General features: G+C 41.6%; 1 protein-coding gene across 2 annotated transcripts in view; it reads right to left on the bottom strand.

Moving 5' to 3' along the window:
- Positions 1-466: 466 nt before the first annotated feature.
- Positions 467-17188, bottom strand: part of rfc4 (replication factor C (activator 1) 4) — a 40016-nt gene continuing 23294 nt past the window's right edge. For both annotated transcript variants that reach the window (XM_059650924.1, XM_059650925.1), the window contains exons 6-11: positions 15652-15795; positions 13045-13165; positions 6228-6353; positions 4024-4104; positions 2396-2512; positions 467-717 (exon numbers count right to left, since the gene is read on the bottom strand). In XM_059650924.1, coding sequence (XP_059506907.1) covers positions 622-717; positions 2396-2512; positions 4024-4104; positions 6228-6353; positions 13045-13165; positions 15652-15795 — 685 coding nt within the window. In that variant the 3' untranslated portion in view covers positions 467-621. The remainder of the gene's footprint in view (positions 718-2395; positions 2513-4023; positions 4105-6227; positions 6354-13044; positions 13166-15651; positions 15796-17188) is intronic.

Genomic DNA, 17188 nt, shown 5'->3' with positions numbered 1-17188 from the left:
GTGGTTTCTTGCTTTCAGTCTCTCCCATTTATACAATAAAGATGTTAAACAACCCTTTCAGAGTCTTAAGGACATTATAATCAATCATGCAGCCACTTTTTTTTTCCAACAGGCCATAGTCTTCAGTACATATCAGACTTTAGCTCTAATACTTCTTCCTGGAGACCAATAGTAGCAAAACATTGCTGCATCATTTCAGTATAGCTCTAATACTTCTTCCTGGAGACCAATAGTAGCAAAACATTGCTGCATCATTTCAGTATAGCTCTAATACTTCTTCCTGGAGACCAATTGTAGCAAAACATATACTGAAATGATGCAGCAAAGTCTGAAATCACCTCAGAAGCATGCATAGAAAATCATTGAAGGGATGACCTTAAGTCAGTGATGTTTTAAAATTTGTTGTTCATGTGTATTGACCAGACTCGGTGAAATGATTGATGTCAAAAAATTATTACATTTCAAACATATTTAGAAACACTTTATTTTGTACCAAACACTGATCTAAAAGCACTGTAAAAAAGTCACCACACAGCTTGAGGGTTTTTGACTGTACATAGACCTTTCAGGTCTTTGTGAGCCTAAATAATTGAACGAAGTTATTTTCTTCAACTGCTTTGATTAAGTGGTGTGTGTAAACTGTTGCATAATAACTGCAGAAAGACTGATCATCTGCAGGTACTCATCAGCACCATCGATTAAGCATTTATCAACTTCCTGGGGAGCAAAAAAGGCCATGCTTAGAAATAAGTGCAACAGCATAACATTCTGTAAAGCTAACTATATATTAGAACATAGAAAAGTATAGCACAGTACAGGCCCAAGATGTTGTGCCGTGGATTAATCCTATTCCAAAAACAAAATAACCTAACCTACATTCCCCTCAATACAGTGCTGTCCATGTGCATGTCCAGCAGTCGCTTAAATGTCACTAATGACTCTGCTTCCACGACTATACCACTGGCAAACTATTCCATGCGCTCACAACTCTCTGGGTGAAGAACCTCCCTCTGACATCTCCTCTATACCTTCCTCCTAACACCTTAAAACTATGACCCCTTGTGACAGTCAGTCCTACCCTGGGGAAAAGTCTCTGGCTATTGACTCTATCCATGCCTCTCATTACCTTGTACACCTCGATCAGGTCACTTCCCCATCTCCTCTCCAGAGAGAAAAGTCTGAGCTCAGTCAATTTCTCCACGTAAGACAAGCCCTCCAGTCCAGGCAGCATCCTAGTAAACCTTTGCACCCTCTCCAAAGCCTCCACATCTTTCCTATAATAGGGCAACCCAAACTGGACACAATATTCCAAGTGTGGTCTCACCAGGGTTTTGTAGAGCTGCAGCATAACCTCGTGGCTCTTAAACTCGATTCCCCTGTTAATGAAAGCCAAAACACCATATGCTTTCTTAACAACTTTATCCACCTGGGTGGCAACTTTGAGGGAGATTGTCAGAGATAGATTGAAAAATAACTTTCAAACAGAATTAGGATTTCAGTCAATTGGCACTGAGGGCCAGTTTTCAAGAATATTGTATTTTTGTCCAGAAATGAAGAGCTCCACTTAATGGAAAATCTTTAAATAGTGACTACAACAAATTTGCAAGAATACCAATGAATAAAATTACCAATACAATGCATCATTTAGCTAAACAACAACTATTTGTAAATCTGTTGTAGAAATTGAATCTTGGTCATGATAACTATTGGGTTTGGAAATGCAAACAAAGGACAAGTTGACGGAGATCAGTGCTTTTCTTTATAAAAAACGTAATATACAAAAGGTTTGCTATGAATAGATATGTGAATTTTCCCTCAAGCAAATAGAGACCTAAATTTCATGGAAGCATTTCAAATTTAGCCTTCAGGTGAAAAGGCATTACATCATGTCCAAACAGTATAACAAAAAGTATTCTTCAAAGAAATCATAGAACATACAACAATACAGCCTAGAACAGGCCCTTCGGCCCTCGATGTTGCACCGGCCTGTGAACTAATCTAAGCCCACCCCCCTACATTATCCCATCATCATCCGTAATCTTATCCAAGGACTGTTTAAATGCCCCTAATGTGGCTGAGTTCACTACATTGGCAGGCAGGGCATTCCACACCCTTATCACTCTGAGTAAAGAAATCAAACTACAATTAAACTGAAAATTCTACAATTGCTAATGAACCACTCACTAACATATTACACTAGTATTTTAGCCAACTGCTTTCAAATGGGACAGGGGGAGGTGGTGTGGAGGGAGTGGTTTAAGGCAGTAGACAGTTTTTGCAAGTCAGGATACCAAAGCATGTTGCTAGATGGAGTTATGTGAAGAAATTTGTATACTGTAAAACCAGAGAAAAGGTTAAGAAAAACACAACTCAGGTTATTTCAGGGCATACTTACTGCCAGTTTTAGTGTGATTGCTGATTTCTGTTGATCATTAAGATCCTCTTTATCAATAATGACATCATGCAGTTGGTTGATTAACTGTGTTGCAGCATAGCCTTCATTAATCATGTTCTGTCGGAAAACATAGGCATAGATTAATTGAAGTACTTCATACATAGCGAATAGCTAAAACAAAACCTTTTCTCTGTGGATTAGCACTTTGCATGCATGTCTGGAATCTAATTGATCAGACAGCCCATCGGTAACCTATTTACTAGTGGACTTTTGATACATCAGCGATACATTCACACTTTTACGTCCCCACTTCAGTACTGTTTCCCTTTAATTAATATGCTGCATCATGCCAGCACTATAAGAAATTATTCAAAAACATGCTCGTATTGAGTCTATTGGCACGTTAATTAGCACAGAGGGCATTACTAAGTGAGATCTGTTCGCACTGCACATTTCACAAACATGTATTTTTCCAGCAGAGATACAGAAAAGGTGCAAGATCCTCAGCCAAGATTGTGTCTCCTGGGACATCCATATAAAAGCTAATTGGAGCTGCTTCTCAGACTCAACTTTCTATTCTACCTGACAGTGAGGCCAGCAGAACAGCTTGAATCAAGTAGCTTGAGGCATATTTATTAAAACAAGTGTAGTTTTATAAAAATGCGTTCATGAAATATAGGCATCTCAGGCCAGCACGGCACTGATTGCACAATCCTAATTGCTTTGAGGTGTTGATGATGAGCAGCCTTTATCTGCTGCAGTCCTGAGGGTGCGGGGGGGTACAGCCACTGGGAAAGCAGCTCCAGGAATTTGATCCAGCAGCACTGAAGGAACTGTAATACACTCATAAGTCAAGATGGTGTGTGATCTGGAGGAAACCCTGCAACCCTTGTGGGTCTCCTGTTGTCCTTCCAGGTGAAGTGATCACAGATTTGGCACATGCGGTCAGGTACTGCAGTGCATGCTTGATGAATTACTGCATCTTTACAAAATATAATGCCAGAGTGGGCTGACATTTCAATAAGTCTGAACAGGACAAATGTTTCACCATTCAGAAGTCATAGTGGTGATTTGTATCAAACATGAATTACACAAAAGTATACTGAGATAAGGGAGTCTTTTTATCTAAATTTTTAACACTCACCAGAAAAGAACTGTTCAAGCAGTCAATTAATCTAGATTGTCATATTAATTATTTTCCCCCACTCAATCGTTTCCAGCATTAATAAACACAACTTGATGAAATTTTTTTTAATTGAATGAACGGAATACTGCTGTATGAAATTTACAGAAGGGGTAGTGCTGACTCCTCATTGTTTACCTAATCCTTCATATGAAGCCAATATCAATCCTGCATCAGGTCAGAAACATTAACTTGGCCTGGCCAACCTCACCAACATAATTTTACAGAAATACTAAATAGATGTCAGTGCCCTGAATGACATTGGAAGGACATTTAGGGAAGAAAAATGGACAGGTGTTGATTGGCCACCTGATAGATTCACTCAGTATTTTTCTTAGCTGAAGGCCTACCATTAAATTTTAATGGCAAGTGGTTAAAAATCTCTCCTACTCCTCCTCCCCCCCCCCCCCCAGTATCTTGTTAATAACAGAGTCCTTATCCTTACTTTTACTACAGTTTCCAGTTTTTCAAATGAGCTGCTATGGCAAGCGGCTAACAGACTGTCAATTATTTCTGATGGTACAACCTAGGGAAGGAAAGACAAACAATATAAACAAACATGAGAGAACACGGTGCGGAGCCGGATGTACACAGCAGGCCGAGCAGCATCACAGGGGCAGGAAGGCTGACGTTTCGGGCATAGAGCCTTCTTCAGAAACTGAAGAATATAAACAAATATAAACCAATTTAAACAAACAGCTCTTTACCCTCACAAACTGTGTGCATACAATAATATGGATGAGACAGTTAGGGAACTGAATGGAACAACTCTCACAAAAGTTTAACTCAGTTGCCAACATACTCATCTTGCAGTCAGCCCCTACAAACTTCAGCACAGACACTATATGGATTTTCCATAACAGTACTGCACTATTAGAGGCATCATTTGCACAAGGTTTTAAACCTTTAAGGGTTTAAACTTGGGGATAAGGCAGGAACAGGATATTGATTGTGGATGATCAGCCATGATCATAATGAATGGTGGTGCTGGCTTGAAGGGCCGAATGGCCTACTCCAGCACCTATTGTCGATTATTGTCTATAAACCAAAATTGTCCTTGGTGACTCAGGTAGATACCAAAACTCTCAACACGCCTCAGTAGATGTCACAGAGTCATACATCACAGAAGGCCCTCAGCCCATCAAGTCTGCACTGTCATATTTAGCAGCATGAGGTCCATAGCCCTTGTATGTTATGACTCTTAATATGCTCATCCAAGTATTTTTGAAAGCTTATAAAGCTTCCCACCTCAACTCCCCACCCAGGCAATGCATTCCAGAGCACCCCCCCCCCCCCCAACCCTTTGGGTGAAAAACATCTTCCTCAAATGCCCTCTAAAGTTCCTGCTTTTCATTTTAAAATGATACCCCTTTGTTAGCCACCCTTCAGCAAAGAGAAGCAGCTGTTTCCTAACCACCCTGTACCTAACCCTAAATCTTATGCACTTTTATCAGGTCTTCCTTCAACCATCTCTGCTCCATTCATCTCTCTTCATTGGTAAACTGCTCCATCCCAGGCAACATCCTGGTGAATCTCCTCTGTAACCTTTGTGGGTTACGAATGGGGGCAGTGGTGTAATTACACTGCAGTGCTGGCAATGCATAGATTGAGCATTATGATGCCAACGTGGCAGCCTGCAAAAGAATTCAATTCATCAAAAATAAAAAGGGCAATCCAATGCAATCAAATCCTTCCTACATTGCAGTGACTAGAAAACCACAGAGTACTCCAGCTGTGGTGTCACACAAGTCATGTACAGGTCCAACATCACCTCTCTGCTCTTACAATCTGTGCCATAACTGATAAAAGCAAGTATCCTGTATACCTTCTAGCAATGCCAGGCAACGTGGCAGTTGTTACTGTTTTCATTGACAAATTCTTCTGCAGGTTGCTACGATGACATTTTAAAGCTTAATGCTCAGTTGCCAGCACTGCAATGTAATTACATCACTGTCCCATTATTTCCCACAGAGTGACAGATTTGCTTCCCACATCACAGGAAAGGGAAAAACAAAATCCCATCTTCAACAGGATGTGAAGTGAAGCTCAAGGAAAAAAAATTCTAATATCGAGTTATATGGATCTTATACCAGGGAACTGTTAAACTATGTACTGTACTAGGATACAAAAGTTTGGATAAATGAAAGGGATACTTTAACTTAAAAACCCAATGAGACTGACCTTTAAATGTACCAAAAAGCAGTTTAAGGAGTTTTGGACATTTACAAAATTTAGCTGAACATTCCTGCTGTTTACAGCTACTCCTCCTGGAAATCTCCTGCCATGGCGTGTTCGGACTCATGTGCCTAGCAATTTCCTCACATCCACTATAGTTTGAACCCACTGTCAGATCTGTCATCCAGCTGCTCCTATGCTGACCTCTCTGTCTCCTGACCCTCACTTTGCTCTCTAGAAGAGATCACTATCGCCCCCTCAGCTCCAATCATCACCAAGAAATTCTTTTCGGTCTCAAATATAAAAGAACAAACAGCGATGAAAACCACAAAGTGAAAATCTTTTCCAAGGCTGAAACAGCAACACAGTATCAAATTGACTGAAAGCCATCAGTCAAATCATTCAAGGAAAGGGCTTATCCATTCCTTCCTAAAACTCTTATCTTTTATACATAGGCAGAAAAGGTTTTCCTACCCCAGCAATTTCCATGATGACTTGTTCGGTGATGCCTTTCCCTCCTGTGAGTCTTGTTGCACACTGCAGGTAAGTTATTGCCTTTCTCAGGTCTCCTTCAGATACATCGATAAGCATAGCGATTGTCTACATATGATCAAACATAATGTGACCAAATAAAAACATTTATCGTACACACCAACTGCAACTCAGAAGTTTATGTTCAATGCAAGGGAATCAAATCAACCACAGTCACAACAACAGAGGGAAATGGCCACAGCTCAAAAATTACATTAGCTGTAAGTTTCTTTTTTATTTAATCTCTACAGAATATTATAATAAACAGAAGTCCAAATTAACCTTTAAAAACAGAATCCCATAAACTTGAAATTGATATTTAATTAGTTTGTGGTGGGGTGAGGCAACGGAGCAATAGCCAAGTGGCATTATCGGTAGACTATTAATCCAGAAATGTAGCCAACATTCAGGAGACCCAGGTACAAATCCCACCAAGGCAGACAGTGGAATTTGAATTCAATAAAGAATCTGAAATCAAGGTCTAATAATGACCATGAAACCACTGCTGATTGTGAGTAAGATCAATCTGGATTCACTGATGTCTTCTAGGGAAGGAAATCTGCCATCCTTACCTAGTCTGGTCTACATGTGGGGCAGCATCTGTAGGGAGAAAACAGAGTTAATGTCCCGAAGGAGGGTCACTGGACCCAAAACATTGTCTCTGAGATGCTGCCAGATTTGCTGAGTTTCTCAGGCAGTTCGTTTTTGTTTCAGGTTTCCACGTTTTATTTTTGTGTCAACCTCAGGAGGAGATGGAATTATTTTCAGGGGCATTTAAAATTCTAAAAAGAGAGAAATGCTCGTATGAGTGATTCCATTTTGTAACCCTGGCGTATATATAATTACCCTACAACTTGTGACTGATGGGTGCACTTCTACCTGGTCCCAAACCTCATCCATATCGCTTTCGGAGGCAAAGTAGTAAATGTGACACTCCAATCTCCAATCACACTCTTTTGCCTGGAGCTCCAGGTCATATACAACAGCACAGCACATTGTATTGTGCTTCCTGTGGTATCATAGTGCGTCAGGCCCAAGATTACAATGTCCTCCAGCCCAGAGCTGAAAACGGGGTAAGTGGATTTTTAAAATTTCTTTATCTTTATTATATTGTCATGGAAGGATTGTTATTCTGAACTTTCTTTCTCTTTTATTTCTGTGATTTTACACTTTTGAAGGCCTGTAATGCTGGACTTTTCATTTCTTTATTTTGAAAATTTTTCCTTAAGAATTTGTACTCAAGAATCTATCTGGGGACCTTTGTACCTAAAACGGCAGTGACATGAGCTTTTCACTGCACTCCTGTGAGTACATGTGACAATAAAGCGTATGCTAATTCAATTAAATATGGAAAGCCTTGGGTTGAGCCTCTTAAAGAGATTCCCTATATCAACTTAGAGATCTGAACCTTATTTTGTTGTCCCTTTATTCACAATGGCAGCGGTGTGGGGCTTGGGGATGTTCCACACAGGTGAAAGTAGCCATGAATTTAGCATTCTGTCACCCTGAATCCATGCACAAGGCATTCTTCACCTGTTTCATTATAAAGGAATTAACGTTTCTGACAACGGGCAAAGAGAAAAAGTTGTGATAGGCTTGGTCTTCATTGTAGGCATACTTCAGTTTCAAGAATTTTCCTGCCCGGGTTAAACAAAATAACAGTTCTAACACCAGATGTAAGAATGTATAAGAAATAAACAAAATCTGTTTCCCCCTTGTTACAGAGGGGAAATAGCTGAACCCCTCTGATAATTAAACTAAAACATAAGCGGCAATCTGTTATGATGGGAGGAGGGGTTCCCCTCTAATAATTACTGCTAAAACACCCAGAGAAGCTGACAGGGGGCAGATGGCTCTCCCCTATTTTCCAAGTGCCCTTGTCTTATGTAATCATAACAACATAATCAATTCTTTTTTATCACTAACGGGCTGAGGACATCGCTGGCTGGTCAGCATTTATTGCCCATCCCTAATTGCCCAGAGGGTAGTTCACAGTCAACCACATTGCTGAGGATCTGGAGTCATATGTCGGCCAGACCAGGTAAGGATGGCAGTTTCCGTTCCCTAAAGGACATTAGTGACCCAGATGGGTTTTTCCAACAATCGACAAGAGATTCACCGTCATCAGTAGATCCTTAATTCCAGTTATTTCTTGAATTCAAATTCTACCATCTGCCGTGATGTGATTTGAACCTGGGACCCCAGAATTTTATTTGTGCCTCTCGATTAACAGTCCAGTGATAATACCACGGGGCTGCCGCCTCCCCGAACACTTCTAATATGATTGGTTTCAGGTTGTCAACAGCATCAGATTTAAATTCATTTAGCTTTCTTGTCTAGGTGCTTAGTTTAAATTAATTGGCCAAATTCAAACTTGTTGTCTTGGAAAAAATGCTGCTTGGTTGTTCTATACAAAATGTTTACATTTGAGCACTTCCTGTGCACCTGCATTTATAAACTTTCAAGCATAGACAAGGCACAAGCTCTTAAAGGGGCCACCGCACTTTTTCCCCCACAATCATTTTTGACCAACAAATGCTAACTTTCTGCCTTCCAATTCATAATTACTCTACGCAACTTTGTAACACCCTCAAAATATTTTCGTAAACGTGTATCATTGAAGGGCTTCTTTTCTGTATTCACGCTCACACTGATACCGAGTAACCTATGACAAGAGACCAAGCACTACTGAATATAACTAAGTATGAACAGATTGCCTTTTCTTCCATCCCCATAATTTATATTTTGGGGATAAATTTTGGCGCTCAAGAAATACTGAGAAAGAAACACACTAACGTTTTGGTTGTCGATGTCAGCACTAAGTGGACCCAGCTAATGAACAGCACAAAACATGTTCTAGGATAAAGCTCCCTTTCCTCGGCTCAGCATAATTAGTATAAAATTATAGAACATAGAACAAATCAGCGCAGAACAGGCCCTTTGGCCCTCGATGTTGCGCCGAACTGTGAACTAATCTAAGCACCTCCCCCTACACTATCCCATCATTGTCCATATGCTTATCCAAGGACATGTTAAATGCCCCTAATGTGGCTGAGTTAACTACATTGGCAGGCAGGGCGTTCCACGCCCTTAGCACTGAGTAAAGAACCTGCCTCTGACATCTGTCTTAAATCTATCACCCCTCAGCTTGTAGCTATGCCCCTTCGTACGAGCTGACGTCATCATCCTCGGAAAAAGACTCTCACTGTCCACCCTATCTAATCCTCTGACCATCTTGTATGTCTCTATTAAATCCCCTCTTAGCCTCCTTCTCTCCAATGAGAACAAACCCAAGTCCCTCAGCCTTTCTTCATAGGGCCTGCACTCCAGACCAGGCAACATCCTGGTAAATCTCCTCTGCACCTTTTCCAATGCTTCCACATCCTTCCTGTAATGGGGTGACCAGAACTGCACGCAATATACCAAGTGAGGCCACACTAGCGTTTTGTACAGAGTTTTACTGAGAAAAAAGAAAGGAGCATCTGATAAAAACCATCGGAAGACTCAGCCTTGCTGTTTCCACAGTTTAATCCATGGGCTACACACTGCCTGGGCTCTCAAGCTCACAGGGAGAATCACTACTCAGACACAGAATCTGTCAGCTTGCAAAAACAGACTCTATTACTCTAATAATTCTAATGCAGACTTTAACATGAAGTCATGCCTTCAGAAGGGGAGGAATATGAGAAGAAAACTCCAATAACTTAAATCTGAGAAGGTACGGCCGATCAGGGATAGCGTAGGGAACTGGTGTGTGGAGTCTGAGCAGATAGGGGAAGCCCTAAATGAGTTTTTTGCTTCAGTTTTCATTAAGGAAAGGGACCTTGCTGTGAATGAGAACTTTGACGAGCAGGAAAGCAGGCCTGAACAGATCGAGATTGAGGAAGTTGATGTGCTGGAAATTTTGGCAAACATTAAGATTGATAAGTCCCCAGGGTCAGACCAGATTTATCCTAGGTTCCTCTAGGAAGCGAGAAAGGAGGTTGCTTAGCCGCTGGCCAAGATCTTGGCTTCCTCACTCTCCACGGGGGTCGTACCGGAAGATTGGAGGGAGGCAAATGTTGTTCCTCTTTTCAAGCAAGGGAATAGGGAAATCCCTGGAAATTACAGACCAGTCAGTCCTACGTCTGTGGTCAGCAAGGTTTTGGAAAGAATTCTGAGGGATAGGATTTATGACTATTTGGAAAAGCATAGCGTGATTAAAGGGAGTCAGCATGGCTTTGAGGGGGGCAGGTCATGCCATGCCTCACAAATCTTATTGAGGTCTTTGAGGTCACGAGACAGGTTGACAAGGGTCGAGCAGTGGATGTGGTGTACATGGACTTCAGCAAGGCATTTGATAAGGTTCCCCATAGCAGGCTCATTCATAAAGTCAGGAGGTATGGGATACAAGGTGATTTGGCTGTCTGGATTCAGAATTGGTTGGCTGACAGGAGGCAGAGAGTGGTTGTAGATGGTAGTATTCTGCCTGGAGGTCAGTGCTGAGTGGTGTCCCACAGGACACTGTTCTTGGGCCTCTGCTCTTCGCAGTTTTTATAAATGACTTGGATGAGGAGGTTGAGGGGTGGGTTAGTATGTTTTCTGATGACACAAAGGTTGGAGGTGCCGTTGATAGTATCGAGGGCTATTGCAGGCTTCAACGAGACATTGACAGTATGCAGAGCTGGGCTGAGAAATGGCAGATGGAGTTCAACCTGGATAAACGCGAAATGATGCATTTTGGAAGGTTGAACTTAAATGCTGAATATAGGATTAAAGGCAGGATTCTCGGCAGTGTGGAGGAACAGTGGGATCTTGGTGTTCAAGTGCGTAGCTCCCTCAAAGTTGCCACCCAGGTGGATAAGGTTGTTAAGAAAGCACATGGTGTTTTGGCTTTCATTAACAGGGGAATCGAGTTTAAGAGCCGCGAGGTTATGCTGCAGCTCTACAAAACCCTGGTGAGACCACACTTGGAATATTGTGTCCAGTTCTGGTCGCCCTATTATAGGAAAGATGTGGAGGCTTTGGAGAGGGTGCAAAGGAGGTTTACCATGATGCTGCCTGGACTGGAGGGCTTGTCTTACGAGGAGACGTTGACTGAGCTCGGACTTTTCTCTCTGGAGAGAAGGAGAAAGAGAGGTGACCTGATCGAGGTGTACAAGGTAATGAGAGGCATGGATAGAGTCGATAGCCAGAGACTTGTCCCCAGGGCAGGATTGACTGCCACGAGGGGTCATAGTTTTAAGGTGTTAGGAGGAAGGTATAGAGGAGACGTCAGGGGGAGGCTCTTCACCCAGAGAGTTGTGAGCGCATGGAATAGTTTGCCAGTGGTAGTCACGGAAGCAGAGTCATTAGTGACATTTAAGCAACTGATGGACATGCACATGGACAGCAGTGAATTGAGGGGAATGTAGGTTAGGTTATTTTATTTTTGGATTAGGATTATTCCATGGCACAACATCGTGGGCCGAAGGGCTTGTACTGTGCTGTACTTTTCTATGTTCTATCCTCTTTGACCAGTAATGCAACTTCTCCACCCCTTTTACCTTCCTCTCTATTCCGTCTGAAACATCTATATCCTGAGGTATTTAGTTGCCAATCTTACCCTTCCGTCAACCAAGTCTCAGTAACAGCAATAACAGCACACTCCCAGGTACTAATCCAAGCCCTAAATTCATCTGCCTTACCTACTACACTTCTCACATTAAAACAAATGCACCTCAGACCACCTGTCCCTTTGTGTTCATCATCTGCTCTCTGCCTCCTCTTCCCCTTTGTCACACTGTCTTCCTTACAGGCTTTAATTACTACCTCCTTACTGTCCACTAACCTCCTCATTTGGTTCCCATCCCCCTGTCACATTGGTTTAAATCCTCCCCAACAGTGTTAGCAAAAGCAGGCCCTAGGGCATTGGTTCCAGGTCTGCCCAGGTGTAGGCTGTCTGATTTGTAATAGTCCCACCTCCCCCAGAACCGGTCCCAATGTCCCAAAAATCTGAACCCCTCCCTCCTGCACCATCTCTCAAGCCACTCATTTATCTTGCCTATTTCTACTGAACAGCAGAGTCTAATGATAGATTAGAAGAGTCTAATGATAATCATGAATCAATTGTTGACAAACAAGAGGCTGGTAGAACACAGCAGGCCAGGCAGCATCTGGAGGAAAGCAGCAGTCGATGTTTCGGGTATTACCCTTCTTCAGTCCTGTAAAAGGGTAATACCCGAAATGTTGAGTGCTCCTTTCCTCCAGATGCTGCCTGGCCTGCTGTGTTCTACCAGCCTCCTGATGGTCTACCTTGGGTTCTAGCATCTGCAGTTTTCTGTGTCTCATTGTCACTTGTCACAAAAATTCATCTGGTTCACTAATGTCCTTTTAGAGAAGGAAACTGCCATCCTTACCTGGTCTGGCTTACATATGACTCTAGACTCACAGCAATGTGGTTGACGTTTAACTGCCCTCTGGGCAATTAAAGACGAGCAATAAATGCTGCCTCGCCAGTAATGCCCTCACTCCATGAATGAAAAAACAATTATGCTATGGGAATGCCTCTCATGAAACAGACTCTGCAGCCACAACAAGTGACACTGCACCCAGAAACAGCATACAACCTGGGTGTAGCCCATCATCTGTCCAGGCAGGCAGATGCTATAGTCATCAGAACTGAAAGACATTGTAATTACAGTGGCCCCAACTTCCTTAAAGCTGAACCATGTCAAAATTACATCAGGTAGTTTGATTAAGATTTGAACTCTAAACATGTCATGGAACACCAGAGACCTACTTCATCACTGCATTGCATGTTCTCCTTCACACAGATGTCCAGCAACCTCTTCTGCTGTATGTTGTCTGTCAAAGGTTTAAAACGGAACTTTGAACATCGAGAGGTTAGTGGTTCAATTATCCTGAAAAGGCAGACAGAAGCATCATGTGTGAGCAAACAGAATGGTTGTACATTTTTTTTATGTTGTTAGTCCCTAACAGTCCCCATTAACAACTATTCACCCTCCTAGCCTGATTATTAGCAACTGTCTGTCCAACTGTCTCTCTCTCTTTCGGTTCTATCCTATCATTTACTCCCTACCCCACCCACCTCCCTATTTTCTGCATATAAAATGACGTTTTGCCAGCCACCGTCAGTTCTGAGGAACAGCCACCGGCCCCAAAATGTTAACTCTGTTTTTACCCCCTCACAATGCTGGTGGACCTGCTGAGCTTTTCCAGCAACTTTGTTTTTTGTACTTTATGGTGACTTGCTGTCACAGCCATAGTCGGACCAGCACTATATTCCATTCTTTATATTGTAAAAGGCAGATTACACAAACTTACCCTGCAACAACACAGGTATTCTACAAATCTTCTGCTTTCTATGTGTGGACCCACCATTATAAGGAATAACTTTGCACCAACTAAATTGTATAAATTTTGAGTTGCTATACCTGCCACATATCAATATTTCACACCAAAATAATGGGCAAGAGAAGGACAAGAACATTTCCTCCAAAATAAGGCAAACAATTAAACTGAGTCCCCATAAACACAAGGTCAATGAGGTAAACATGCTGAATTACAGCAATTGGTCCAATCTCATCCATCTTGACCACTGTTAGAAGCAGACATATTTACAAGCGCCTGCAATTAAAGGTCATTATTTTTTAGTTATCAAAGTTTAGGAAACCCAATTCAACCAGGAACCTCTTCTGAAGTCACTTATCCTACATACAGATTACTCTTTTTGACCAGAAGATGATGCATGTGTGCAAAATAGATTAACCAAACACTACAATTATATCTTAATTCAAGCAAGCATAACTCAAAAAACCCACGAATTTCTTGAAAACAAAAGAACATCCAGCTGATGTACAGAAGCAGAGAGACCTGGGGTTAAGGATACACAAACCATTCAAATTAAAATAAATAAGGTCATAATAAAAACAACAGCTCATTTCTAAAGGCAGAACTGAAATCAAAGAATTTGTTAAACTGTACAAAATATTTGTTCGGTCACAACTGGAAAACAGTTTTAGTCTCCACATTACAAGTGCTACATAGACAAAATAAACACTAAATTGAGCAGACAAAGTTTCTTTTCCTTTGAAAAAGAGACTTAATTGTGGCTCATATAGGTCTTTAAGATTTTGAAAAAGTTAAACAGGGAAGTCTTATAAATGCTTCCACTTGCCAGACAGGCAAGAATTAGAGACTATCAAAATAAATCAGGTCACGAATAAACCCTGTAGAGAATTCAGGTAAAACCTCTTTACCCTTAGAGCAGGTAGAACAAGGAACTCAGAACAACATAATAGTTGAGGTGACTAGTGTAGATGTATTTAAAAAAGAGCTAGATCAGTATATGACGGAAAGAGGAATACAAGAATCATTTCCTTGGAAGTAATTGTTTGAGGCAGCACAGTGGCTCAGTGGTTAGCACTGCTCCCTCACAACACAAGGGACCAGCAGGGTTTGATATCAGCCTTGGATATTCTCCCCATGTCCATGTGGGTTTCCTCCAAAGATGTACAGTTTAGTTGGACTGGCAGGGTTACAGGAATAGGGTGGGATGCCCTTCAGAGGCTCAGTTGACTCAATGGGCCGAACAGCCTCTTTCCGGACTGTAGGGGTTCCATGACTACAGAGCTTAAACACTGACTGGAGAGACCAGAGTGTCAATATTTTTCATCTTGTACTCATCAGGGCTAGGACACAAGTTAGAGCCTTGAAAAATATTTTTCAGTTTATTTCTTAGATCTTAGACCTCTTGAATGTAACACAAAAAGCTTGAACTGTGTGTCTTCTGTTAGCAACATTTAATGCAAGAACACGTTGATACAGTTATATGAAGAGACACAGGAGGCAGCTTATGTGGAACATAAACAGAGGCCTGGGCCAGGTGTGAAAAAGGCTGGCCTCTGCATTCTAAATATGACATAGAACATAACAGCACAGTACAGGCCCTTCGGCCCTCGATGCTGTGCCGACCTGTCATACTGATCTGAAGCCCATCTAACCTACACTATTCCACGTACGTCCATATGCTTATCTAATGACAACTTAAATGTACCTAAAGTTGGCGAATCTACTACCGAATCTACTACCATCACACTACAATGTAAAATTAGTATATTCAACATTCAAATTCTAGCCTCAAAGGACTTGACTGAAAAGTAGTTAAGACAAATGTTGACAAATTAGCAATTTTGTTCAATCCAAATGAAATTTAATGTGTCAATTAAAATTTGATCTCTTTAATAGGATAGCTTTATGTCGTTAAAGAATAGCATATAAATCAATAATGAACAAGCAACGCACCCAAAATTAACTCTCTTGCGCACAAGAGTGACGTGAAATGAATTGAATATCATGGCCTTTTAAATAGTTGCGATTCTCCTACCTGCTGATATAGTTGCAAATTAGGCAGAAGCGTGTGGTTTTTGATTCTCTTTCCATTGTTCGGCGAAGAGCAGCTTGTGCAGCACTCGTCATGGAATCTGCTTCATCTAAGATGATGATTTTAAACGGTGGAGCAGGTTTTCCACTGGAAGAAATTACAAAGATTGCAGTGGTCTACAGAGAAGGTCTACAAACTGGATTACATTCGTGACAAAGCACAAGGGGAGCCAGTTACAGCACCTCCAAAAGCTTGTTCCCACTCTCTCCCATAGACTTCTGTCCCTTTAGTCCCAAGATCTATATCTTACCCCTTCTTGAAAACATTGAACGTTTTGGCCTCAACTGTTTTCTGTGACAGAGAATTCCACAGCACTGTCACTCCCTAGATAATAAAATTTCTCATCTCTGTCCTAAATCACCTACCCCGTAATTCTTAGTTTGTGACCCCCTGATTCTGGACTCCCTGGTCACCAGGAACATCTTTCCAGCATCTTAACAAAGAACTGCAGATGCCGGAAATCAGAAACAAAACAGATAATTGCGGGAAAAGCTCAGCAGGTCTGGCAGCATCTGCGGAGAGAAATCAGAGTTGACATGTCCGGTCTAGTGACCCCTTCCTCAGAATCTTTTTGATTTTCTTTCCATTGTTCAGTGAACAGTAGCTTGTGTAGAGTTCGTCATCGAATCCGCTTCAACTGAGACGGCGATTTTAAACATCAGAGCAGGTGATCAAGACAGATCGGGGGACCTTTCGGAAGAAAGGTCCCTGTACCCAAACATTAACTCTGTACCCAAACATTAACTCTGCTTTCTCTCTACAGATGCGCCAGACCTGCTGAGTTTCTTCCTTTATCTAACCTGTCCAATTGTGTTCAAAATTTATATGTTTCTATGAGATCCCTTGTCACTCTTATAAATTCCTGTGAATATAGAAACTTAGAAAAGAGGGGCAGGAGTAGGCCATTCGGCCCTTAAACCTGCTCCACCTTTAAACATGATTGTGACTGATCATCCAACTCCTGTACCATCCTTCTCTCCATCCACTTTGATCTGATGATAATAGTCAAATTTTAACTTCCATCATCTGATCGTCTGTATTACCACCACTCCACAATCTCTGGTGTCCCATTCATCTACAGATTTGCACAGTTTCTTTCAAAGTAATAATATCCTTCTTTATTTAGCCACGTACAAATTAGCATTCAGCAAGGTATTGGTTGTTTGGGCTGTAGCCTGAATTCCACATTCCTGTCTTGCCTTGATAACCTGAGACTCCTTCATTACTCCGGAATGTATCTACCTCTCCCTCAGAAGAATTCAATCACACTACTTCAACTGTTCTTGCAGAAGAGAGTTCCAAAATCTCAACTTTCAGGCAAAAAAAAATTCCTCTCCATCTTGGTCTTACATAGGAAAGCCCTTATTTTTATATCGTCCCCTGGTTCTGGATTTACCCCACAGGGGATAACATTCTCTCACCATCCCATCTTTAAGGGGAGGTGATGGCCTAGTGCTGGACTGTTAATCCAGAGACCCAG

Source organism: Stegostoma tigrinum, chromosome 14, assembly GCF_030684315.1.
Source record: "Stegostoma tigrinum isolate sSteTig4 chromosome 14, sSteTig4.hap1, whole genome shotgun sequence".
Taxonomy (NCBI): domain Eukaryota; kingdom Metazoa; phylum Chordata; class Chondrichthyes; order Orectolobiformes; family Stegostomatidae; genus Stegostoma; species Stegostoma tigrinum.
The sequence above is the reverse complement of the archived record's forward strand: the minus strand, read 5'-3'. Positions and strand labels throughout refer to the sequence as shown.